At 44.6% G+C, this 26372-nt stretch overlaps 1 protein-coding gene across 2 annotated transcripts in view; it reads right to left on the reverse strand.

Moving 5' to 3' along the window:
• The window catches only part of LOC144507907 (copine-8), a 377739-nt gene that overhangs the window by 26998 nt on the left and 324369 nt on the right, over nt 1-26372 (reverse strand). Inside the window, exons 15-18 of one of the 2 annotated variants that reach the window (XM_078235392.1) lie at nt 13474-13655; nt 6685-6812; nt 4058-4160; nt 3320-3364 (exon numbers count right to left, since the gene is read on the reverse strand). In XM_078235392.1, coding sequence (XP_078091518.1) covers nt 3320-3364; nt 4058-4160; nt 6685-6812; nt 13474-13655 — 458 coding nt within the window. The remainder of the gene's footprint in view (nt 1-3319; nt 3365-4057; nt 4161-6684; nt 6813-13473; nt 13656-26372) is intronic. The other variant, XM_078235393.1, reaches the window with a different exon arrangement.

Here is a 26372-nt window from a genome sequence, read left to right on the forward strand (position 1 = left end):
TACTGACTGCCTGTAGAATAAAGCTGAATTTTTAAACGTTCCCCTTAAACACAAATAATATATATATATCCATATCAATGCACTACCTTCATCACAATACAGTTACATGCAATGGTGGCAGGTTTAGATTGCCATAATATAGTGTGGCAGCACAAATGGAAGTGGAATGCTGGTGAATAGGTGAGCAATGTCAAATGAGCACATGGACACAGCATTGCTATCAATATGCAAGTCCTGTATGGTCTTCGCAAAATGTGAAGGAATCCTTCACTGTCTATCTAGAACACCTGCTCAAAACTGGTTGTAACATTTCATCCAACCATTTGGCCAATTCATGCTGTGCAGAACTGGTCATAGATGAAGTCAAATTCACCTTTGATATGGAGCAGTCAAGTGAACTCCCTTTCTTTGACATGGTAGTTGAGAATTCTGCTAGGGGTGTTTCTACCATGATCTGCCTCCAACCCAGCTTAATTGGTCAATATACACACTGGGATTTTTAGATTGAGTCGAGCCATTTGCTCCAATGCCAAGTTTGATGCTGAAATAGGGAATATCATAGAAGTCCTACGGTACAATGGCTACCCTGATCAGATCAATTCAGCTTGCATATTGCACAGACTCATAAATGGGCCGAAAGCTGTCACATTTGGCCTGGAATTGCCTTCAGATTACCCTGGAAGGATAAGGTTTCTTAAAATTTGACTAACAGGTGAAGTTAGCTGTTCCATGTTGCTACCATGCAATAGCAATATGAGTGATATTCACCAGTAACGGGATGCTGTTGTCAAGCCAAAAAGACACTGCCTATCACACACAAATGAGAAATCTGGTCTATGAATTTCAGTGTCAGTGTGATGCTAGGTGAAAGGGTTAATAATCTCCCAAGTTTAAAAATCACATAAGCTGCAAGCTGAACCTCAGTCACACAAGGAAAGCTAGGTGCAAATGACAGGTTTGATTAAAGTAAGCCCAGATAAAAGTCAAGGACCATCTAACTGAATGATGTGCAGCTGCAGTTCATGTCAGTCCATTAGGATAAGGAGTAATGGAAAGGGAGGTTGAGGTGCCATTGGTCAGAGATACAGCTATCATTTCTTGATGATATAACATGCACAAGTTTTAATTATATCTGCAAGATTTAACCTTAACTATGATTGGGTAGAGATAACTCCTGGTAAAGTTTGTAAGGTTTTAAATAAAAGGTTGGGCTAAGGTGAGGGAGGGGTTTGGAAGATGATTTTGGTGGTGGCATCACTCTGAAGGTGGCAGCAATAGCAGAGGATCATCCTTTGAATGGGAAGGCTGGTGGGGTGGGGTGCAGAACTGGTCATAGATTAAGTCAAATTCACCTTTGAAATGGAGCAGTCATGACCTGTCCTATACGTCTATTGGTAGATGCTAATTAATTGTAATCGAAGTTGAGACTTTAATTGCCTATGTATTTCTAAATTTTTCACAGTCCTATAGCTATAGTAAAATTCATCTTGAACCACTCTGTTACTTTGTCTGGCTACGTGAGGAAAACGATAGTTTTAAATACAACAAGAAAACCATCGTAACAGCCCCTAACACTAGGTATGTAGGTTGTACGTCCCAAAGGCTGGTGGATTGCATCAAACAGTATGTCCCAGCCACTGTTCGCAAAGGGCAAAGTACAAACCATACTCAACCAGCCCATGCTTGCAAAACACAACATTAGATGTGATTCCATGGTTGGACAACATTTGCACAATAATCATTACTGTGCTAAAAATAACACTAACAACAAATTGTCAGTCGGACTCACAGTTCGGTGTATTTGCATCTATTGGAAGCTACACATATTAATACACAGGCCCTGTTCTTTACAGACAGAAAGAACATGTACACACATTGCATCTGCTTCAGCTAAACAAAATAAGTGATAGCCATTGCTTCATTCCACAAGGTAATGCCTGACCAATCAGGGTTAAGCTGCCTCATTTAAATTTCAATCAGTGCTTGGCACTTAACTGTCAGTCACCATCACCTTGGCAATCTCCATGGCAATGCCTCTACCAATCAAAGTCCACTGAGTTAACCCATCGGTAGTCCATTCTCATACAGTATAAAGTTATTTCTCCAACATTGGTATCCTTGTGATTTTCCTGATGAGTGCAAGACAAAAAGCTTTGGCAGCATGTATTTTTTCAGCTATACTCAAGTTTTGTACTACCAGATGGCTGCTTGAGTTTCTAGTTTCCTGACGCTAACTGTCTCCTCTTCACTATGGACGTTCAATCTCTCTCCACCTCTATCCTCCGTCATGATGGCCTGAGGGCTCCACTTTCTCCTTGAATGGGGGTCCGAATATTTCCTGCTCACCACCACCCTCTGGCTGAACTTCGTCTGTCATTGAACGGTTTCACCTTAAATTTGTCTCAATTCCTCCAAATAAAAGATGTTGCTATGGAGACCCTCATGTATGGGTTACCCTCCCAGAACTGAAAAAGGGTTCCCATTGTCCTCACTTGCCACCCCAACAGCCTCTCCATTCAAAGGGTGATCCTCGACTATTTCTGCCACCTTCAGAGTGACGCCACCACCAAAATCACCTTCCCCACCTCTCCCTCATCATAGCCCAACCATTTATTTGAAACCTTACAAAATTTATTAGAAGTGAAAGATAAGCAGTTCATTTCACTTTACTTATTTCCTGGTTTGCTGTCTGTGAGAATGATTCAATGTGATTAGCTGCTTTACCCTGCTTGATGACATCACCATTGCTAAATGCCCGGAAATTCCCTTGACTTCTCGACAAATTCACAAAGGAAAGGTGAAAGTTGCCCACAGAGATCACTAGGTCTCTGTGGGCAACTTTCTTAGTGGTCATTGACAAGTGCTGTCATTGTGCAGGTGACCCCAAAATCCAAGGCATAGTGTTTCCACAGTTAATCAGGAGCCATTCATCTTTAAGTATTACACAGATGCATACAAGAGCTTTCCTGAAAGGTCGTGCAATATGACTCGGAACTCTATCACATTACAGCAACAAGATATTTGGTAGCACGAGCTTTCGGAGCGCCATTCCTTCATCAGGTGAGCGGCGCTCCGAAAGCTTGTGCTCCCAAATTAGCCTGTTGGACTTTAACCTGGTGTTCTGAGACTACTTACAGCAACAAGATAGATAACATATTTGTATATTCAGTGTTGATTATGCATCAGCTTTAAAGTCTTCCTCCAAAATTTTTAAAAGCTGAATCATGTCACTGCTCAAGTTTTAAAACCAGGCTAGATACATGCAGACTCACAATGCAAGCTCACATGATCATGCTTCAGAGTCTCAAAGCCAAATTACCAATAAATTGTGATGGCAAATTTCCTTTCGCTGCAGATGGAGGATCTATAGAGGGACACAATTAGTTAAGCCCAGAAACAAGGACAAATTAACTCCTTAATAGATTCACAATTTAAAACCTGATAAAAAATTCTCAATTTTAAAACTGTAGTCAAACACAATGCATCAGATATCTTTGGTAAATGCCATGCACCTGCTGCACTTAAGAGAATGTTTCTGAATTTTCTTTAAAAATCGTTCATATGATAAAGGCCTACTGACTGTTCTGCCCTAACTTTCTTTGGATAGGTGATGGAGAGTCATCTTCTTGAATATAACTGAGTGGCTTGCTGGGCCATTTCAGAGGACAGTCAAAAGTCAATCACATTACCAACAGCCCTGAGTCACTTAGAGACCAAGCCTGGTAAGATGGCAAATATTCTTCCCTGAAGGACATGGGTGAACCTGATGGGTTTTTACAACAACCTGGTAGTTTCACGGACACCGTTACTTCTTAGCCTCTTTTTAATTCCAATTATTCATATTGATTTTGCAGGTGGAGGATTTTAACTCATGTTTCCAGATCATTAATGGGAACCAAATTCTGAACCAGCCAACCACACCACCAACTGTCCCCCTCCCTACGATATTGCCCTATTGAGTCAGGCTCTTTGCCTTACCCTTCTACATTTAGCAGCTTCACACATAGAAATTGATAATAATTAACAAATATTTGTCAAGCGCCAGACAGAAACTTACATTGACAATGGATTCTTTTGTTTGTGCCATATCTGAGATAACTCCATCAGTTAGAATAAGGAGGACAAAATATTGTGAACCATCCTTTACTGAGGCAGCATACCTATAAAAAGGACGAGAAGAACATGTTGGAATTTGAAACGGCACTGAAGCCGAGAAACTGTTTACTGTTTTAATGGATGTTTTAGCCCATTTAAATTGGCTGAAAAATGGCATAAAAACAGATTTGTACATTTATGCTAAAAACAAAATCAGTGGGGGCGATTCTCCCAAAATATTCTAACTGTTGAATTCGCGCAAAAATTGGTGTCGATCCTGCTGTTTTCTTCAGCTGGAGTTTCAAAATGAACCTCCCACATTGTGCACTGCAGAGTGCCTCAGCGTGAATCACCCTGTTCCCGCTGGAGAGGCCAGCAGCATAGCGCTGATTAGGCCACTGCGCACGTGCCAACCTGTCAGCGCCGAGATCGGCATATGTGCAGTAGCCCGCATTGCCAGCCTCCTGATCGTTGGCCAGCCCCGCGACCCCCGTATCGCTGGCCCTCCGACCCTGCCATAGCTCAATCACTGGCCCCCCCAAACATGTCCAGGCCAGACTCAAATGCCCCCTCCCCCAGCTCAGTTCCACGTTTCCTCTCCCCACCCTGCAACCTGACCCCCTCAGCAGTTGACCGCCGCCCCCCCCCCCCCCCCCCCAAACCCCCACCCCCCGATGGCCAGCCCTGATCACTGGCCTCCCTCCCTCTGTCATCCAGGCAAATGCAGTGTGTCCGTGGGATCATTCACTCCCACCAATCACCCCCCAGAGGCCCTGCCTGCATCAGACCCCAGCCTATTATGCCCCACCTCCTTGGCACTGCCCTATCCCTGGTGGGCTGTGCCAAGGTGCTCCCTGGGCATTGGCACTTTGGGCAGTGCCAGGGGGCCCAGGCTGGAGAGGGTACAGAAAAGATTTACCAGGATGCTGCCTGGTATGGAGGACATTAGCTGTGAGGATAGGTTGGAGAAACTTGATTTGTTCTCACTGGAACGATGGAGCTTGATTCACAGACTGGTTTTTATTTTAGCTTGGGCATGTATTTCAAATTGTCCAAAGGGGCAATTTTTTCACACAGAGGGTGGTGAGTGTCCGGAACAAGCTGCCAGAGGTAGTAGTAGAGGCGGGTACAATTTTGTCTTTTAAAAAGCATTTAGATGGTTACATGGGTACGATGGGTATAGAGGGATATGGGCCAAATGCGGGCAATTGGGATTAGCTTAGGGATTTTTAAAAAAAAGGGCGGCATGGACAAGTTGGGCCGAAGGGCCTGTTTCCATGCTGTAAACCTCTGACTCTATGACAGTGGTATTCTGCCTATTTACTCTCGGCGAAATTTCAAGGCATTCACACCCCATCAACACTGCAAGTGAGGGCAGAGAATTTGGCGCTCAGTCCAAACTCTCCTCACTGCAGCAGGACCAGAGAATCCCGCTGACATGAACGGACAGAAAATCCCAGCCTTAGTATCATAACAGCGGGAATAATGGAGTGATCCGTGCTGATCTCTCAGGCATGTTCTACATCACAATTGTCCCACAGTCAGGCACTTCCTTGGGGAGTTGGGAGTTTTGCGCCAGTCCTGGGTGGGGGGGCCTAAACATGCCAGTGAGCCCAGCTTCAGAGCGCTGGGGTTCTGTTGTGCAAAGGCATCCTGATCTCTCAGAGCACTGGTAGACACCCTACCTCATTGGCGGCAAGTTCCCCCTCAACCCTTCCCTGACACGGGTTGCCAGAAATGGGGCATCCCCGATGGGTCTACCTGCCTGACTCCTGACATGATCCACCCCTATGTGACCCCGCTCTTGCATGACACCCCCATCATAGCCTTTCCAGGCACAGCCCCACCCACTTGTCACTGCCCTGGCCCACAGGCAGTGCCCAATTGGCTCCGCCAAGGCTCAAAACTAGTGCCGCCGGGATGTCCAGTGGCCTGGGGTGTCTGGTGGCCACTGCCAGTGTGCCAGGTGAGCCCCACCAGGTAGACACTGCCCGATGGATACTGCCCAGCTATGCCCCCTACCACCTGACGCTTCAATGATCTCCAAGCCCCCTGCGTGACCAATGTGCCAGGTCTCCGCTCGTGGAGACCAGTACTGATTCTTGCCTTTTCCGAAGGTCAGAAGATTCTGTGCGCTGTGGGCGAATGGGCTTTGCATATTTAAATGCTACTTTCAATATGCCAATTGGCCTTGCGTCCTTTCTGAATGCAATCTGGTTCACGCCGTTAGAGAGGAAACGGGAGGATCGCCAACTGTTCGGTGCCGGGTGCCAAACCAACCTTTAGGCCCGTCGTGCTACTTTCCCAGATCGCCGTGATCCACCCCAGTGCGTGATGTGGAAAAATTGCACCCAACTGAATTCTTCTATCCACCCCCCCCCCCCCCCCCCCTCCCCATCTGGCTTGTGCCACAAATAACAAAGGAGGGGAAAGATGTACAATGCACACAGCACATCTTGAATGGCCGCAAATTGTGCAGTTGCGGAATGTAATCAGTTATAATTAAATACAGTGAGAACAAAACATTGTGCAATTCAGCAATGAAAGAAGTCGAGAATGGTCCGCTCCAGTTAAAGAAGCCGGAATTACCTTGCCACATGATTAATTACAGGAGCAAAGTTGGTTGGTCCATAAAGTTGCACAGACTTTAGGCTCCGATAGTAAGCCTCCATTACCCCTTCAATTCCTTGGCAGTATGGATTATGAGGGTTTCCATTCTGCAAAACGAAAAGGCGGGAGAATAAATAAAACACATCACAGTTTTCAAATTACTACAAGGTTACAATTGTATTTCCAGGAGGAAAAAAAATCAAAATTACTTAAAAGAAAGAAACTCATATACACTGGTCCCTTAAATTCTGAGCAGGACTAAGATAGAATCCAACCAGCAGACATCTAGGCCAGAACTCTACCACCTCTTCCGCCACGGAATCGGCGCGGGTGAGGGTCCGACAACGGAAATCCCCATTGACCTCGGGCGGGAATTTCCGGTCTCGCCCGAGTGAGGGTGGAAAATCCCACCCATAAAGTTTGGGTCCAGAAGTCTGATGGGACCTGGATCAATGCAGACGTACAGCTCAATTTTTAGCATCACTCGTTTACTCTCTGTGGGTTAGGGGGTGGGGCGTCTAGGCAGTTGTTCCATTTGTGCCCCGATATCAACAGGGAATGCCAGGGGGAATTCCAGTATAATCTCACTGCGGGTCACCGGGTTTCAGGTGGGGGCAGTATCTTCTGCCTCTTCAGTTGGTGGGATGGGGCAGGGGGAATATGATGCTCCATAAAATCCAGTTCCATGATTCCACAAATTATTTAACTTGGGAGATGAGATAGGAGACAATGGAATAAAGGTTACAGATATGGACTGATTAAAGTTATACAAAGTCTTCAGTTGTAGCTTCAGGTAACAATTACGTTCAGTCATGTTCAGAAAGGTAAGCACTCGCTCCGCTCAAGTTAAATTAGTACCTTCATAATAACATAAACGGGAACCTGCGCAGAATGTTCAGTTCCAATGCTTGCAGCTAAAAAAAAAATCTTAACCAACTAGCTAACCCCTGATTCTGACACGTTTTTCAAATCAGAATATGTCTGTAAAATAGAATCCCTACAATGCAGAAGGAGGCCATTCAGCCTATTGAGCCTGCACCGACAACAATCCCACCCAGGCCCTATCCCCGTAACCCCACGTATTTACCCTGCATCCCCCAGACACTAAGGGGCAATTTACTGTAGCCAATCCACCTAACCCGGAGCACCCGGAGGAAACCCACACAGACATGTTGAGAATGTGCAAACTCCACAGTCTTCCGAGGCCGGAACTGAACCCAGGTCCCTGGCGCTGTGAGGCAGCAGTGCTAACCACTGTGCCACCTGTGTAATTTGATGTTATAAGATATTACCAGAATAATCCCTTTATTTCAGATATATGGCTATTTACTTGCCTCATTTCCATATTTATTCAACTGTAATCCTGGCAGTGCACCTGCCATCATAAAGAAGGTCAAACTCCAGGGTCCACTCGCAATGGGTGCTGTCTTAGTCCAAAATACAACTTGTCTTAATAATTGGTTAAATAATCAATGTGGGTTTACAGCTCCATGCAGTGATACGAGTGCATGAAGAATTAAACTCACATTAGCAACTGGATAGAAGTTAAACCATTTATGCTTATTCCGTAACAGACAATAAATGCTGTATCGCCGAAAAACAAAATCGATTACTTTGCAGCGTTTACACCAGAACTGGAGCCTGCTGAACAAAGATGAAGGTTTTGAGGGTTTCAAACCACAGTTGGTAAAATAGTGAACTTCTCCAGTTTGTGTTTCTTATATCAGCTTTACTTGTTGACCAAAGAAGATTGTTCACCTGGCACTCGGGATACTCCACTGACAAGCAATTAAAGGACTAACTTCACAAAGTAAAGGTTTAATAAAGAAACTTCACTGCACCACCACAATCCACATCTGCTTTCTATTTATACCCGATCAGCTGACCATCACATTTTGCTCCTGAGTTACATTGTCTACCAGGTCAGCTCACAGCATGTTATAGAGGTTTACAGCATGGAAAGAGGTCCTTCGGCCCAACTTGTCCATGCTGCCCATTAAGCTAGTCCCAATTGCCCGCGTTTGGCCCATATCCCTCTATACCCATTTTACCCAAATTGTCTAAACACTTTTTAAAAGTCAAAATTGTACCTGCCTCTATTACTACCTCTGGCAGCTTGTTCCAGACACTCACCACCCTCTGTGAGAAAAGATTGCCCCTTTGGACACTTTTGTATCTCTTCCCTCTCACCTTTAACCTATACCCCTCTAGTTTTAGACTCCCCAATTTTGGGAAAAGATACAGACTATCTAGCTGATTTATGCCCCTCATTATTTTATAGACCTCTATGAGATCACCCCTAAGCCTTCTATGCTTTAGGAAAAAAGTCCCAGTCTATCCAGCCTCTCCTTACAACTCAAACCATCAAGTCCTGGTAGCATCCCAGTAAATCTTTTCTGTACTGTCAGGCAAGGAGGAATTGGTAGGGCTAGGGAACCGTGGTGCACCAAAAAAGTTTCTTTGTTGGTTAAAAAGAAAAAGGAGGCTTATGTTCGGATGAGACGTGAGCACTCGGGTAGTGCACTAGAAAGCTTTAGATTGGCTAAGAGGGAGTTGAAGAGCGAGCTTAGAAGGGCTAAAAGGGGACATGAGAAGACTTTGGCGGATAGGGTTAAAGAGAATCCTAAGGCGTTCTATAGGTATGTCAAGAACAGAAGGTTGGTTAGGGCAAGTTTAGGGCCAGTTATAGATGGCAGAGGGAAGTTATGTGTGGAACCGGAGGAGATTGGTGAAGCATTGAACCAATATTTATCTTCGGTGTTCACGCAAGGGGACATGAATATAGCTGAGGAGGACACTGGGTTGCAAGGGAGTAGAATAGACAGTATTACAGTTGATAAGGAGGATGTGCAGGATATTCTGGAGGGTCTGAAAATAGATAAATCCCCTGGTCCGGATGGGATTTATCCAAGGATTCTCTGGGAGGCAAGAGAAGTGATTGCAGAGCCTCTGGCTCTGATCTTCAGGTCGTCGTTGGCCTCTGGTATAGTACCAGAAGATTGGAGGTTAGCGAATGTTGTCCCATTGTTTAAGAAGGGGAACAGAGACTTCCCCGGGAATTATAGACCGGTGAGTCTCACTTCTGTTGTCGGCAAGATGTTGGAAAAAATTATAAGGGATAGGATTTATAGTTATTTGGAGAGTAATGAATTGATAGGTGATAGTCAGCATGGTTTTGTGGCAGGTAGGTCGTGCCTTACTAACCTTATTGAGTTTTTTGAGAAAGTGACCAAGGAGGTGGATGGGGGCAAGGCAGTGGACGTGGTATATATGGATTTTAGTAAGGCGTTTGATAAGGTTCACCATGGTAGGCTTCTGCAGAAAATGCAGATGTATGGGATTGGGGGTGATCTAGGAAATTGGATCAGGAATTGGCTAGCGGATAGGAAACAGAGGGTGGTGGTTGATAGTAAATATTCATCATGGAGTGCGGTTACAAGTGGTGTACCTCAAGGATCTGTTTTGGGGCCACTGCTGTTTGTAATATTTATTAATGATCTGGATGAGGGTATAGTTGGGTGGATTAGCAAATTTGCTGATGACACCAAAGTCGGTGGTGTGGTAGACAGTGAGGAAGGGTGTCGTAGTTTGCAGGAAGACTTAGACAGGTTGCAAAGTTGGGCCGAGAGGTGGCGGATGGAGTTTAATGCGGAGAAGTGTGAGGTAATTCACTTTGGTAGGAATAACAGATGTGTTGAGTATAGGGCTAACGGGAGGACTTTGAATAGTGTGGAGGAGCAGAGGGATCTAGGTGTATGTGTGCATAGATCCCTGAAAGTTGGGAATCAAGTAGATAAGGTTGTTAAGAAGGCATATGGTGTCTTGGCGTTTATTGGTAGGGGGATTGAATTTAGGAGTCGTAGCGTTATGTTGCAACTGTACACAACTCTGGTGCGGCCGCACTTGGAGTACTGTGTGCAGTTCTGGTCCCCACATTACAGGAAGGATGTGGAGGCTTTGGAGAGGGTGCAGAGGAGGTTTACCAGGATGTTGCCTGGTATGGAGGGGAGATCCTATGAGGAGAGGCTGAGGGATTTGGGATTGTTTTCGCTGGAAAGGCGGCGGCTAAGAGGGGATCTTATTGAAACATATAAGATGATTAGAGGTTTAGATAGGGTGGATAGTGATAGCCTTTTTCCTCTGATGGAGAAATCCAGCACGAGGGGGCATGGCTTTAAATTGAGGGGGGGTAGTTATAGAACCGATGTCAGGGGTAGGTTCTTTACCCAGAGGGTGGTGAGGGATTGGAATGCCCTGCCAGCATCAGTAGTAAATGCGCCTAGTTTGGGGGCGTTTAAGAGATCCGTAGATAGGTTCATGGACGAAAAGAAATTGGTTTAGGTTGGAGGGTCACAGTTTTTTTTTTAACTGGTCGGTGCAACATCGTGGGCCGAAGGGCCTGTTCTGCGCTGTAATGTTCTATGTTCTATGTACTCTTTCTAGTTTAATAATATGCTTTCTATAATAGGATGACCTGAACTGTACACAGTATTCCAAGTGTGGCCTTACCAATGTCTTCAACAAGATGTCCCAACTCCTGTATTCAATGTTCTGACCAATGAAACCAAGCATGCTGAATGTCTTCTTAACCACTCTGTCCACCTGTGACTCCACTTTCAAGGAGCTATGAATATGTACCCCTGGATCTCTTTGTTCTATAACTCTCCCCAACGCCCTACCATTAACTGAGTAAGCCCTGCCCTGGTTTGATCTACCAAAATCTACCTCGCATTTATTATGTTACCATTGGTTACATTATAACAGAGGTAAGGTTTAAAATTTTAAAGTTTTAAGTTTATTTATTAGGGTCACAAGTAGGCTTACATTAACACTGCAATGAAGTTACTGCAAAAATCCCCTAATCCCCTAACTCCGGCGCCTGTTTGGGTACACCGAGGGAGAATTTATCATAGCCAATGCACCTAACCAGCATGTTTTTTGTACCATAGGAGGAAATCAGAGCACTCGGAGGAAACCCACGCAGACACGGGGAGAATGTGCAAACTCCACAAAGACAGAGACCCGAGCCCGGGAATCGAACCCAGGTCCCTGGTGCTGTGAGGCAGCAGTGCTCTGTGCCACTGTTAAATTAAACTGTTTATGTATAAGATGACGGCAGTCAACCCTGGAACGTGGTGGGAAACCTGACAGATAAAAATCTATGTGAACAACTTATTAATATTAATAAGCAATTAATAAACAATTTGCTTTGGTTTTGGAGTTGACTATCAAAGATAAAGGGGTGAACTATTAACCCCCACCAGGGGCATGAACAGATCGGAGCAGTGGGGAATTTGCGCTAGCTGCCTTGGTGTCAATTCCCCTGCTGCACTCTGCTCAGAGGCTTTCCCCAGAGGTGGGATTATGGGAGTGGAGTCAGGGCAACCTGCCTGCCAGCTGTGCATGGCCAACTGAACTAATTACAAGCTTATTCAGCCAACTGTGGAGGCCGACTGAGATTTTCCAGGTGGCCTATACATCCCCAAGGGTGCTGGGGAAACGTTTCACTGCCTGGAGATGTCTACTGCTCCTTCCCCTTCAAATGGAGATACTGTCAGATTTCAGGAATACTCTCTACACAATAGAAGCGAGTCAAACTTCAGGCCGAGTTCAAGAAGGAATTAGATATGGGGAACACGGCATCAGGATATTGAATTTGATGATCAGCCATGATCAAAATGAATGGCAGAGCAGACTTGAAGGGCCGAATGGCCTACTCCTGCTTCTAGTTTCTAATTAACATGTCTGTTTGTTGATCCCGTGCAGTGAAACACACACACATCCCCCAGTTGGTGACTACAGGCCGGTTTCTCCGATCTTGCTCACAGCCGGGATTCTCCTGTCCCGCTGCAGTGAACAGAGACCCAGCTGAGCGCCCTGTTCTCCGCTCTCTGGCAGCGGCGAGCAGGGTGTGAATGACCGGAGAATTCTAGCCGACGTTTCTTTAGCAGACGCAGCATCTCAAAATTCAATTTGCTAATTTAAAAACACAACCAAATGCAATAAAAAATAAATTGACTTCCATCTTAGAAATTAGTCGCTTATTTAATGCTTTGGTTTCCTGGGGCTACAAATACCATGAATTTTGAGCCCAGCAATAAAAGCCCAGAGGGTGCGGGGCAGTGACTATCATGGTTGGAAAGTACTCATCGCGGCAGTGGACCACAATTATTGATGTGCAGCCCTTAGAAGCTCTCCTGCTTCTCTTGACCCCCAACCAGTTCGGATCTAAAATGGGAATCAGTGTCCCAAATATGTTGTAGTGTATATATTATATTTGAACAGCAAACCAAATCAGCACAAAAATAGTTAAGCACATCTGTTATGGGCTTCAGTAGTGATTGCCCCTTTAAGGGAAAGACAGCAGGGTAAGGGCCACCTGGTCTGGGTGACCAATTGGGACTCACGAGTAGGGAATCACCCCAGAGGAAGGGGTTTCTCCGAGGCAAAGATACTCCAGAATTAGCTGCAAATATGCTGCTGCTCCATATGACTTGTCAATAAATCCCTGGTTCAATGAAATCTCTGAAAGTGCCTCATTACAGCTTAATTTTCAGACTGGTGACCTTCAGTCAATATATAGAGAGCTGTCTTTAACTTTATGTATCTGATGTAATCTGCCCCCACAAATAATTAGGTGAGTAACTGAATGATCCATTAACCAGCAAATAAACCTGTAAAATGTTCTAAACAACAGTGAAAGCAAAATAATTAGTTAATAGTCGTCAATGTATGCTTTCTCTACAATTGAAAAAAAAATCATCTCACCAAAGCAAATTCATGTGAAATTCTCCCATCCGGAGGCAACTTGGCACCAAATCCTAAGGCTGGGAACATCTTGTCACTGTCATAGTCCTGAATGATTTCTCCTACGGCTTTCAATGCCATGGCATAAGTATTAAGTTGATAAGGGTTCATGTAATGGAGAGAGGTTGGTTGAGCAGGGTGACCTAATTGAAAACATAATTTAAACACAATCAATTAGACAAGAAGTGATATTGAAAACATACCAATGTTAAATTTAGCAAGCATAATCAAGGACTCCACGCACCCAGAACATTCTCTCTTCCACCTTCTTCGGACGGGAAAAAGATACTAAAGTCTGAGGTCACGTACCAACCAACTCAAGAACAGCTTCTTCCCTACTGCCATCAGACTTTTGAATGGACCTACCTTGCATTAAGTTGATCTTTCTCTACACCCTAGTTATGACTGTAACACTACATTTTGCACTCTCTCTTTTCCTTCTCTATGAACGGTATGCTTTGTCGGTATAGCACACAAGAAACAATACTTTTCCCTGTATACTAATACATGTGACAATAATAAATCAAATCAAAAAAATCAAGACCTTTGTCAACTACAAATAGAGTTGTATTTAGAAATTCAAGCTAATTACAAAAAGAATGACGAGATTGGATTTTTGTTTTTTTACACAAAACGTTGATAGGACATGGAATACGTTACTACAATCAATGATTAATGCAGAATTCATTATCACTTTTAAAAGGAGAGCGGATATACATTTCAAAAAGGAAAATTCAAAAGGGAAGAGAGATGAGATTAGGTAAATCATTTTCAAAGAACTGACACAGACATTATGGTCCAAAAGACTTTGTTCTATGCTATTAATTCAAAAGACCATGACATATTGTCAATACGTATTGTGAAGATGTCATATTGCATTGTCACACTGTAGGCTAGGTCTTAAAATTAAAGCAAGACTTTAAAACTGAACATAAAACACCCCCTCTCCCCCGTGCCATGTTTCATGACAGCGGGAGGCGATGCACCACTTGCTGGCAGTGGGATCTTATAGTCCCGCTGCAGTCAATGGGACTTCCCGTTGAATGCACCCCTCAATGCTGGGAAACTCGTGCCAGGGGTGCACTGTCGGCAAGACCATAAGATCCTGCCGGAATGAATGGCAGCAAGGTTTCGGCGACTGTGTATTATGCAGAGAAAATAACATTGATGACCGCATTGTAATTTACTCCTACACCATTGCAAAGTTCATGGTACAATCACCGAGAATTTGGAAACTTCATTTGATCCTCTCTTTGAACTGCATTTCCCTATTACTTCTAGTAGCTCTAGCTTATGGGCACTACAGGATAACCAAGAAAAAATATTGCAAGCTTTAATGTTTGCTGCACTGGCAACCCAGAGGTGAAATAAATTTTCAGATGTAAACAACTTCAACAAACATTGACCCAAGCCAAACTGAGTTGAATTGTTAATGTGGAATCCTTCCCTCAAAAATCAATTTACTTCTTTTAAAAATGTGGAGCCCTGGACCAAGAATCCAAAAAATGAAATTCAGATCCCACCATGATAACTGGAAATTCTGAATTTAGTTTTATTAAAAATCTGGGAAACAAAGCTGGTCCCAGCAAGAGTGACCGCAAACTTATCACCTTGTTGTGAAAACCCAATTTTCCCCTCGGGGAGCAAGCTTGGCTTCTTTGCCAGCTCTCTTGCCGAGATGTAACTCCAGTCTCACAGCAATGTGGTTGACTTTTTAAACTTAGCCTGATTCAAAAAGAAAGGCCACTGCTACTTTCTGAAAGAAGCTAAGGACTGGCACTAAATGCCAGCCTCGCCAGTGATCGAAATAAAAAAAACGAAGCTCAATTATAGTTTGTCAGTGCTTTAACTCCCACCCCCAATTAAAAATTCATTAAAAATATTGGTGTGCCTTTCTGTAAAGAGTCTTATTTCTATTACAGAAATACCTCAACCTTTCGCTTCAACATAAGATTACATTTTTCACCCATCATCATGAACAGGTAGAAAATTTAGCCTGTCACAACTGCAAGGCTTCCGTTGTCAATGCAAAGTACTTCTATCCTGGAATCTGCATTACGTGCAAAATAATTTCTCAGTGAAATAGACTTTCATAATAGCGCAAGTCAACTAAAACAATTTAATTATTTCAATCAAACACCTTTTGACTTCCTAAACATACAAGAACATTTATACAAGAGTATTAATTGGGTGCTTTTAGGCTCTTAAACCTTTGGATGCACCACGTATTAATTAAACTCTACTCTATGAATATCATTTGCTCAAACATTTATGATAACAAATTCTATTTTCCTCCCTTTGTTCGTGGCAGATAGTTTGTAATACAGTGTAGAATGTCTATGCTTTGCTAAATACCGTTAGTAGGTTGCACATAAATTGACCTGCTTGCTGAGCTGATGCTCGTTAAAATCGATGAAGCAATTAAAACAAAATTTCATCTTATTTTAATTAGGTAAATAGAATAACAACTGACAAGGCAATTATACTTATCTGAAAAAGACCTGTAAGATATTCAATTTGCTGACTGTATTTCTCGAAATAATGGTTCAAAAATAAATTTTACATTTTAATTAGTTTATAATTGTACAACAATAAAACATTTGGTTCATTAAGGGTCTGGATTATAGCACTTTAAAAAGAAATGACAGCTAAGGATTCAGATCCAGTTTTTTGAGTTGCTCATAATATGAATATCCATCTAATGTTGTTGGAGGTACTTACCTAACAAGTTTTATTGAAATCTTTTCCACAATTCTGCTGGTTCTTCTTTATAGAAACATAGAAAATAGGAGCAGAAGGAGGCCATGTGACCCTTCGAACCGGCTCCGCCATTCATTACAATCATGGCTAATCATCCATCTCAATAGCCTAATCCTGCTTTTTCCCCATAACTTTTGATCCCATTCGTCCCAAGTGCTATATCCAGCCGCCGCTTGAATACATTCAATGTTTTGGCATCAACTGCTTCCTGTGGTAATGAATTCCACAGGCTCACCACTCTTTGGGTGAAGAAATGTCTCCTCATCTCTGTCCTAAATGGTCTACCCTGAATCCTCAGACTGTGATCTTTCTCCTTGTTAGGATACAGTTCCATAGCAGTGATCACCCTCAGATACACCACACCAATAGTTATTATTTATGTGTCTGGCTTGACAGCGAATACTGGCAGGATATTTGATCATGTGGGGAGTAGAAATCATAGCCTCACACAATCCCTTCAACAATGTCCACAGAAGGGCAGCATGGTGGCAGTGGTTAGCACTGCTGCCTCACAGCACCAGGGACCCGGGTTCAATTCTGGCCTTGGGTGACTATCTGTGTAGATTTTGCACATTCTCCCCGTGTCTGCGTGGGTTTCCTCTGGGTGCTCCAGTTTCCCCCCACTTACCAAAGATGTGCAGGTTAAGTGGATTGGCCATGGTAAATTGCCCTACAGTGTCCCAAGATGGTTAGGTTAAATGGATTAGCCAATGGTAAATGTGTGGGGTGATGGGGATAGGGTGGGGGAGAGGGTAAGATACTCTGTCAGAGAGTTCTTGCAAACATGATGGGCTGAATGGCCTCCTTCTGCACTGTAGGGATATTGTGAAATGTACATTTAAAGCATGGGTCACCAGATACCAATGAAGAAAGGGGACTCTGAACAACTCCACCACTTTAACCAAACAATTTGTTGGAACATCTATGACGAAGTGGGTTCCATTAACTGGCAGCCAGGGACTGACAACAATAGATGTTCACTAATAGAAAGTGAGCAGCTCTATTATTCTGTGTCTCTGCTCACACTCCAGGAGAACTCCCACGCTCTCCAACATGTGATCCCTTTTGTACTCCTATAATACCAATATTCACGTGACTTCAATCTGCAGTCTTCAATCTCTATCATCATCCCAGCTGAATTCAAGGCTTCATATCAAACACCCCTATTTCAGAAGGTCATCAATCATTCTCAAAACTATATTGGGAGACTACTGTGTGAACTAGTCTGCACCTGAGACAGTGAATTAGGATGAAAAAAGGGCAATTTGACTCCATTTCTCCAGACCGGATGGGACCACACAGTCTGCCCAATTTTAATGAGAATGAAAGTGGCGTCTAATCGAGGTCAATGTGTTGTGCACCTTAATCTCACAACCTGGAACAATGCCTGCCTTTCTATTCATTGAAAACTCTATTGAATCACTACGTTGGGTTTGAAGGGTCTGCTCAGTGATCTACATCAGGAGCTTTCAGTTAGCCTTGTTCAAATGTCCCACTCATCTCCTGGCCAACATCAAATTGTCACCATGATGGACCTGGAACCAAACGTGATTCCATTCCATTCTTAAGCAGTCAGCTATTATCTTGGGACTCCATTACCTTCATTCATTATAGTATGAGCAAAAGTTACCAATTAGATCACCAATGCAAAACATCCAGCAAAACCATTCAAAAATGTTTTTTTAAAAAAAAAGAGTGGCTGTTTTGGTTACACAAATCCCTACCATTACACCTAAAAATTGCAATCAAGATATGAATGATATACACAATTTAGCAAACTATAACTAGCATCGCAAATAAATAAAGGGTTAGAAATCCCTTTCACAATATCTCTCAACACTAGTCAACCCTCTGTTAGGGACTCAAGGGTTTGTGTGTTCTATTGCTGAGGTTTGGTTTAGGAATCTGAGACTCTCTTTCCTATTTTTATTGAATTCTGCACCTGTGGAAGTTTCCTGCCCTCATTGACAGATCGGAATCTCAGAATGCATGCTAATGACTCCTCCCATACAGTCTTTCTTCACCAGGTGCACATGCTGAATTTTTCCTTCCCATCCAACCCAACTTCCCTGAACTACTTGTTGTTTTCATGACCTGATTTCCGACCTTTGCCATGTTTGCTGAAGCTGGCGCTGGCTTTTTCCCTGCATGCAGAACTGTAATTTGGGCAACCCTGCTCGTTGGCATACTTGGCATCAATGTCTTTTCAAAATCCCCCCCCCCCCCCCCCCCCCCGCCCATCCCCATGCCCACTGTCCCATCTGGTTCTAGGTACTTCATTCCTGTGTCAGTGCTATTAGTACACAGCAAAGTGGCCCTCACAATCTACATCATCCAGAAGATTCAAACCTTTTCATTGAGCCAGTCATGGCTGTGCACCTAGCACTGCTAACTCACAGTGCCAGGTGCACGGGTTCAATTCCAGCCTTGGGTGACTTTCTGTGTGGAGTTTGCACGTTCTCCAGTTTCCTCCCACAGTCCAAAGACGTGTAGGTTAGGTGGATTGGCCATGCGAAATTGACCCAAAACCTGAAATTTTACCGGCACGCCCACCCGAAGCTCATAAGATCGCACCTGAGGCCAGCTGTCCTGTGAGCCTCACCCGCCTCGATTCTAGGGCGGGTGTGCCAGTAAAATCAGGGCCTTAGTGTTCCAGGATGTGTAGGTTGGGTAGATTAGCCAGGTAAATACATGGGGTTATGGGGATAGGGTAGGAGAGTGGGTCTGGGTAAAGATGCTCTGTCGAAGAGTCGGTGCACATTCAATAGGCTAAATGCCCTCTTTCTGTACTGCAGGGAATCTACAATGAGGCCTGGACATTAATGATCTCCTGTTTTAATGTTGATCTTTGGAGAAAGAACAATGGAAAACTTGACATGACCATTCTCCAGCACTGACAACTTCACCAAGGATTACATCCCTGTGGGACCAAGGCTGATATTGTTTAATAAAGGATAAAGGCTGGAATTTTCTGGCTGTTTAGGCTGGTGGGATTCTCGGGTCCCGCCAGCAGTGCAGCCCCACCCATGGGTTTCCCGCCAACATGGGGTGATGTCAATGGGAATTCCCATTGACAGTGGCGGGTCCAGAGAATCCCACCACTGGCAAACAACGCGCCACCTCCCGCTGGCGGGAAACATGCCAGAGGGGCCAGAAAATCTCACCCAAAATCTTCACCCATTACATTTCATTCTGGTCATCCGAAAGCAGAACATCTTCAAATAAGACTGCATATCCACCGGTATATTTTTTCTGAATTTCAATGATATTAGTGCTCGCTTCTGATAATCCAGTTTTTTCCTCCCGCACCACAAATATAGACTTTTTTTTATTCATTCGTGGGACATGGGCATCACTGGCTGGCCAGTATTTATTGCCCATCCCTAGTTGCCCTTGAGAGGGTGGTGATGAGCTGCCTTCTTGAATTGCTGCATTCCATGTTCTGTGGGTTGACCCATAATGCCATTAAGAAGGGAATTCCAGGATTTTGACCCAGCGACTGCAAAGGAACGGTGAGATATTTCCAAGTCAGGAACTTGCAGGTGGTGGCGTTCCTATTTATCTGCTGCCCCTGTCCTTCTAGATGGAAGTGGTCATGGGTTTGGAAGGTGCTGTCTAAGGATCTTTGGTGAATTGTTGCAGTGCATTTTATAGATAGTTCACACTGCTGCTACTGAGTGTTGGTGGTGGAGGGATTGAATGTTTGTAGATGTGGTGCCAATCAAGCGGGCTGCCTTGTCCTGGATGGTGTCAAGCTTTTTGAGTGTTGTTGGAGCTGCATCCATCCAGGCAAGTGTGCCTGATTTGTGCCTTGTCGATGGTGGATGGCTTGACACTATTGTATCAAAAAGCGAGTTACACATTATTTGGGAGAGACTCCAGGATCACATGTGTGCCTCAGCTCAATGGTAGCAGTCTTACCTCCAAGTCCAAGGTTTTGGATACAAGCCTCGCTGAGAAAACCACTGTTTTGGAAGAGATATTAAAATTGCAAACTCATCTGCCTTCACTGGTGGTTGTAAAAATCTTGAGACATGACTTGAGGAACTTCCAGTATCCAAGCTTCTATGCATCTCATTACAAATGCTGTTAGAAGGGATTTAACGGCCTGTTATGTTTTGTGGTGCCTTGCTGTCCACAAATTAACTGCTCCATTTTCCTCTATTGTATTTTGAAATGACCACATTTCAAAAATACTTCATTGCCTCTGAAGTGTGTTAATCTGAGACTGTGCGATATAAATGCCAGTTGTTTCTTTCGTGCCTTCAGCTTAGTTAATTATGTTAAATTGTCACCAGTGGAACAAAGTGTATAGACCACATTTAGTTGACAGCAGCGTGTCAACTTCTTTTGAATTGGCATTCACACTGTGTGATTGGTGACATTTGGTCATCCTTACTTCTCCAGTTATGGTCTACAATTGTTATTGGCTTCAAACAACAAAGACAGGAAAAGGGCCAGAATATTTTTCTCAATAAAACAATGGCAATATATGTTTAACTACGGGATTAATACTGGACCGGAATTTTCATGCTTGGCGCACATGCAAAGTTAGCAGACCCAGGAGTGGATCTGGAATCTCCCCCTGGGCGAGATTGTGTCCTCAGTGCGGTTTCATGCTGGGTGGCAAATTAAGAACCGTTCCAGGGTGAAATGCGTCTTCTGGGTGGCCTGACGTACAGGCAGTGATGGGAACAATTCCGGCACTGAGTTCAATGGTACCCTCCAGGACTTTGGCAACTTCAATTAAACTTCCTGTGGGAAAAACAGGTAGCTCCTACAACACGGAAACAAATTTAATTACTGCAGTTTAGCAGCCAGGAAGTGATCCTGACGAAAACCTTCACCAACTCAATGGGCGGGATTTTCCGGCCGCGCTCGGCCAAGGCCAGAAATTCCTGCCCAATATCAATGGACCTTTGCATGGTCCGCCCCCACTCCCCCTCCCCCCGCCCCCGCTACGATTCCCGTGGCGGGTGAAACGAGAAAATTCCGCCCAATATATTTGTATTCAGTAGCTCTGAAATATGCCTTGAACATTTACAGGTCCTGCCCATCATCTGCCACTGATCCAATTAAACCTTGTGGCAATGAGGAAGCCCGGGGTCCGGGATGGGGGAGGGGGTGCTCTTCATCCACTTACATCAGTGAAGGAAGTAAAAATAATGAATAAACATTTCTCCAGCAGCTTTCATGACTTCAGCATGTCCCAGAGAGCCTTGTCGCTCTTTGAAGTGTGGTCACTGATATAATGTGGAGAATCTGCTAGCCAGCCAATCTGCACAGAGCAAGCTCTCATGGCCAGCAATGTTGGGTCTTTTACATTCACCTGAGAAGGTAGGAGTGGTCTCAGGTTAACGTCTCACCTGAACACTGGCACCAGCGGCAGTATAGCACAATCTCAGGATTGTAAGCCAACACACTCAACCCTCTGGAGTGGGACTTGAAACCATAACCCACTGACCGCCAGACAGCTGAATGCTCCAATGTGGTGGACACCCAATGCCATCAAGGGTGAATCTGGCCTACCTGCTATTGCAGCAGCTCAGACTGCCTGGCTGAGGTGGCACAGCTAGGGCCAGTGGTGTGGTGGGCAGGACAATGTGAGGGAAGAGGCACGGGGGGCTGAAAACAAAGTGTGGTTGTTCACTTTTGTAGTGGAAACCCTTTTGTAAAACCGTTTTTAATGACACAGGGTATTGTATGTCTACTGCTGGATTGGTTGGGACACCGATGACAACCCAGCACCATCTGTATGCTGAGTCATAATGAAAGCCTGACTCATGGAGAATTTGACAATCAGGGAGCCCCTACCCTCAGCTCAACTTCACCCTGCCGTTCCCAATTAATTACAAAGGCAAAGTGCCAAAATGGCTATGGATTTCCAAGGCAATCATCTTTAGTGAGCATCAATGTTCCCCATGGTTTATGCAGACTGATCTATTTTGTTAGAACTTTGGCACAGATTTGTAGGTGAATCAGCTTGGAACATAGAAACAGAGAAACTAGAAGCAGGAGTAGGCCATTTGGCTCTTCGAGTCTGCCCCGTCATTCATTTTGATCATGGCTGATCATTGAATTCAATATCCTGATCACCCCACTTCCTCCCATATCCCTTGATCCCTTTAGCCCAAGCCAAGAAAGCCAACACAATCATTAAAAGGTAACCTGGCAACACTCGTAAATATGACAGCAGCAAAATCACAAATAACAGAATGTGCTTGTGCTCTGGAGGCCTTTTATCCTGCCCCTAAATGAGAAATCGATATAAACCTGTGGCCCGTCTGCCCCTTTTGCCGATGCAAGAGTGCAAAATTGCAGACAACATAAAATCTCAGTCAACGGTCATTTTAATGGCCATAATTGGCCCTTTAATTGTCGGCGGGTATGACTCTGGCTCCCGCACGCACCTGCCAACCTCAATATTGCACAAAATCCACAATGACACTGGGGCACGTGCACAACATCATTTCTCACAAATTTACCTGCATTCGGATTGGGTGTCTGCCTGACCTCGGAAAGTAAAATTCAGGCCCATGATCTTCTGAGTGAATTGAACATGGGAACCAGGAGTGGGATTAGGCAATTCAGCTCTTCGAGCCCAATCACCGTTTATCAAGTTCATGCCTGATCTTATCCTGGTCTCAACTCCACTTTCCTGCCTGCTCCCTTTATCCAACTGTTCATCAGAAACATATCTACCTCTTTCTTGAATCTGTTGATTAATTCTGCCTTCACTGCACTCTGGGGCAGTGAGTTCCACTGATTCACTGCACTCTGGGCCAGTGAGTTCCACTGATTCACAACCCTCCGAGAGAAGTAGTTTCTCCTCATCTCATTCTACCTCCTCTCATTCTATATCGATGACCTTTTGTTCTATATTGTCTCACAAGGAGGAACACCTGCTCAATGTCCACCTTGTCAATCTCCTTCAGCATTTGATTTACCTCAATCAGATTCCCCCTTCATTCTTCTGAACTCCAGTGAGTACAAACCCAAGCTATTCAACCGCTCCTCGTACAACAGCCCATTGGAATCAATCTGGTGAACCTCCTCTGAACTGCCACCAGTGCCATCACATGCTTACTCAAGAAGTAAGACCAAATCTGCACACAATAGTCAAAGTGTGGTCTCATCAACAACTATACAATTGTAACAACACTTCTTTACTTTTAAAATCTAATCATTTTGCAAGAAATGCCAAGATTCCATTTGCCTTTCTTATTCAATCATTAAGGAGATAACTGGTCACTTGGAAAAACGAAGCTCAATTCACCAGTGTCAGTACGATTTTATGAAGGGCCAGTCATCCTGGACAAACTTGGAGTTCTTTGAGGATGTAACCAACAAGGTGGATAATGTGGAACCTGTGGATGTGGCATATCTGGACTTCAAGGCGGCATTTGATAAGGCGCCACATAAAAGATTGATCAGAAGTTTAAATCCTGGGGGTTGAGGGTAGAATTTTGGCTTGGATAGAGGATTGGCTGACACTGGGAAATTGAGTTTGTTTTTCCAAGTATTCAGTTATTTCCTCTTTAATGATTGGCTCCACCAACTTCCCCACCATAGAGGCAAACTACAGCATGCAGATAAGATTAGAATTCATTTTAATCACCAAAAAGTTACAGTGACACAGTGGTTAGCACTGCTGCCTCACAGCGCCAGGGACCCGGGTTCAATTGCCAGCTTAGGTCACTGTCTGTGTGGAGTCTACACGCTCTCCCTCTGTCTACATGGGTTTCCTCTGGGTGCTCTAGTTTCCTCCCACAGTCCAAAAAACGTGCTGGTTAGGCACATCGGCCATGCTAAATTTTCCCTCAGTGAACCCAAACAGGCGTCTGAGTGTGGCGACTGGAGGATTTTCACAGTAACTTCATTACAGTGTTAATGTAAGCCTTCTTGTGACACCAATACTTAAACTTTTACAGCTGAATTCAAACGACAACTTGTTATCCCTGTACTATCAGACTTCAGTGTAGAGTGTCATCTTTATAAAACACAGCTGTTTGATAAAGCCTTTAAAAGTAACTGTTTTAGAATTCTTCTTAATCTGCAAAATTTAGAAATGGATGAACCTACTGTACTGAAATACTGCCTTCCTACAGATAATATTAAACAGTAGGTCGATCTGAGGGAATAAGAAAAATGGTGAGGTATATGTTTTAGGTCACGGACTCTTTTCAGATGAATGTAACATTGAGCATAACATATTTCTTTTCTCTTCAGATGTTGCCTTACCTGGAGTGTTTTGATCATGTTCCGCAGTATTGTGCTTTTTGTTAAAAATTATTTTGCCATCCTTTTGTACATCAAAGCAAACATGATTACCTTCACTGCGGAGGTGTCTGACACAATATTAACATTAAGCATGGCAGGATCATCACTATGTAATAATTCTATGCATAGCTAAGGGAACAAGATCATATTTTGACAACGTTCCACTAATTTATTGTCTGCGCACCAATGGTGCTGGCACTGAACAAGACACTGGGGGTAGGATTTTCCCTGTGGTTTTCTGAATCTGCTGTCAGGCTGAAATGTGGGTCACACTGTGTGGGAAACAGTCACTCACTGGCCCAGATTTTCTGGTCAGTATCAGAGAGCGAGCGTTCGACACTGACTGCGATTTTGAAGTGCTCACTTACCAGGTTTTTATCAGGAGGCAAAGTGTTGAGCTTAATTCCAGTGCAGCACACCCCCCTTTACTTCTCATAAACTGGATACACATACTGAGATTTCACACCCCCTTTAGCCATGTGCACAAAAACCAGATTCTCGCCGGCGAGATCTCGCGCTGCAATTGTCCCTGCCGACCTCACGCTATAATGAGGTTCCCACCATGCAATGACAGGAACCCCATTTAAAAACATTTGAATATGATTAGAGGGCTTCCCTGTTATACCACCGCCGCCCCCCCCCCCCCCCCCCCCCCCCCCCCCCCGACATTCAGATCTCTCCCCTCACCAACGTGACATCATTTTGGTCTGTACTGGACCAACGTGAAGCAGGCAAAGGGAATCCTCCAGGGGCACACTGTTAAGTCGAGTCCGGGGGGGTAGGCCCGATGTTGCCTTTGGGGTGGACCCGATGTTGCCTGGGGGGTGGTCTCTCTCACTTCCTGGTGGAGTATATGATGTAAAAAACCCGCAAGGCAGGCAACACACCACGTTTCTCACTTGAGCCAACATTTTGAAAAGAAAACAGAAAATTCCACCCACCCTCCCTCAGGTCTGGTTTCATTTCATTGACTTACATTGTTTCAAATGGAGCAATCAGCCCTGAAACTGCACAGCCTTACCCCACTGACAGCACTAACTCCTCCCATTCACCTCGACACTATCTGCACCCCCTCACCTCGACACTATCTGCACTCCCTCATCCCGACAATGTTCACCCCCCCGCACCCCGACACTGTCCCCCCTCACCCCCGACACTGTCCCCCCTCACCCCCGACACTGTCCCCACCTCACCCCGACACTGGCCCCCTCACCCCGACAATTCCCCCCTCACCCCGACAATTCCCCCCTCACCCCGACAATGCCCCTCTCACCCCGACAATGCCCCTCTCACCACCGACAATGCCCCTCACCCCAACAATGCCCCCCCTCATCCCAACAATGCCCCCCTCACCTAATGTCCCCCACACCCCTGACAATTCCCCCCTCACCCCAATAATGCCCCCCTCACCCAATGTCCCCCCGCACCTTGACAATGTCCTCATCCCTGCAATGTTAACTCACAGCAGTGCTCACCCCCTCCCTTACGCACAAAATTGTTTACCACCCACTCTCACCCCTCTGCAATGTTCACAGTCTCTCACACCCTGACAATGGTCATCCCCTTTAACCCCCCCTCACCCCTTAGATATGATCATCCGATCCCTAAACCTCATACTCCCTAATTAAGCTGACTTCTTATATAGAATCATAGAAGTGCAGTCCATGGTGCAGGCACTTATGGGCATTCACAAGCTTTTTATTCATTCATGGGACATGGCCAGCATTTATTGCCCATCCCTGAGAGACCGAGGGCAGTAGAGAGTCAATCACATTGCTGTGACCCTGGAGTCACATGTAGGCCAGACCAGGTAAGGATGG

The sequence above is a fragment of the Mustelus asterias genome, chromosome 19 (assembly GCF_964213995.1).
Source record: "Mustelus asterias chromosome 19, sMusAst1.hap1.1, whole genome shotgun sequence".
Classification (NCBI taxonomy): Eukaryota; Metazoa; Chordata; class Chondrichthyes; order Carcharhiniformes; family Triakidae; genus Mustelus; species Mustelus asterias.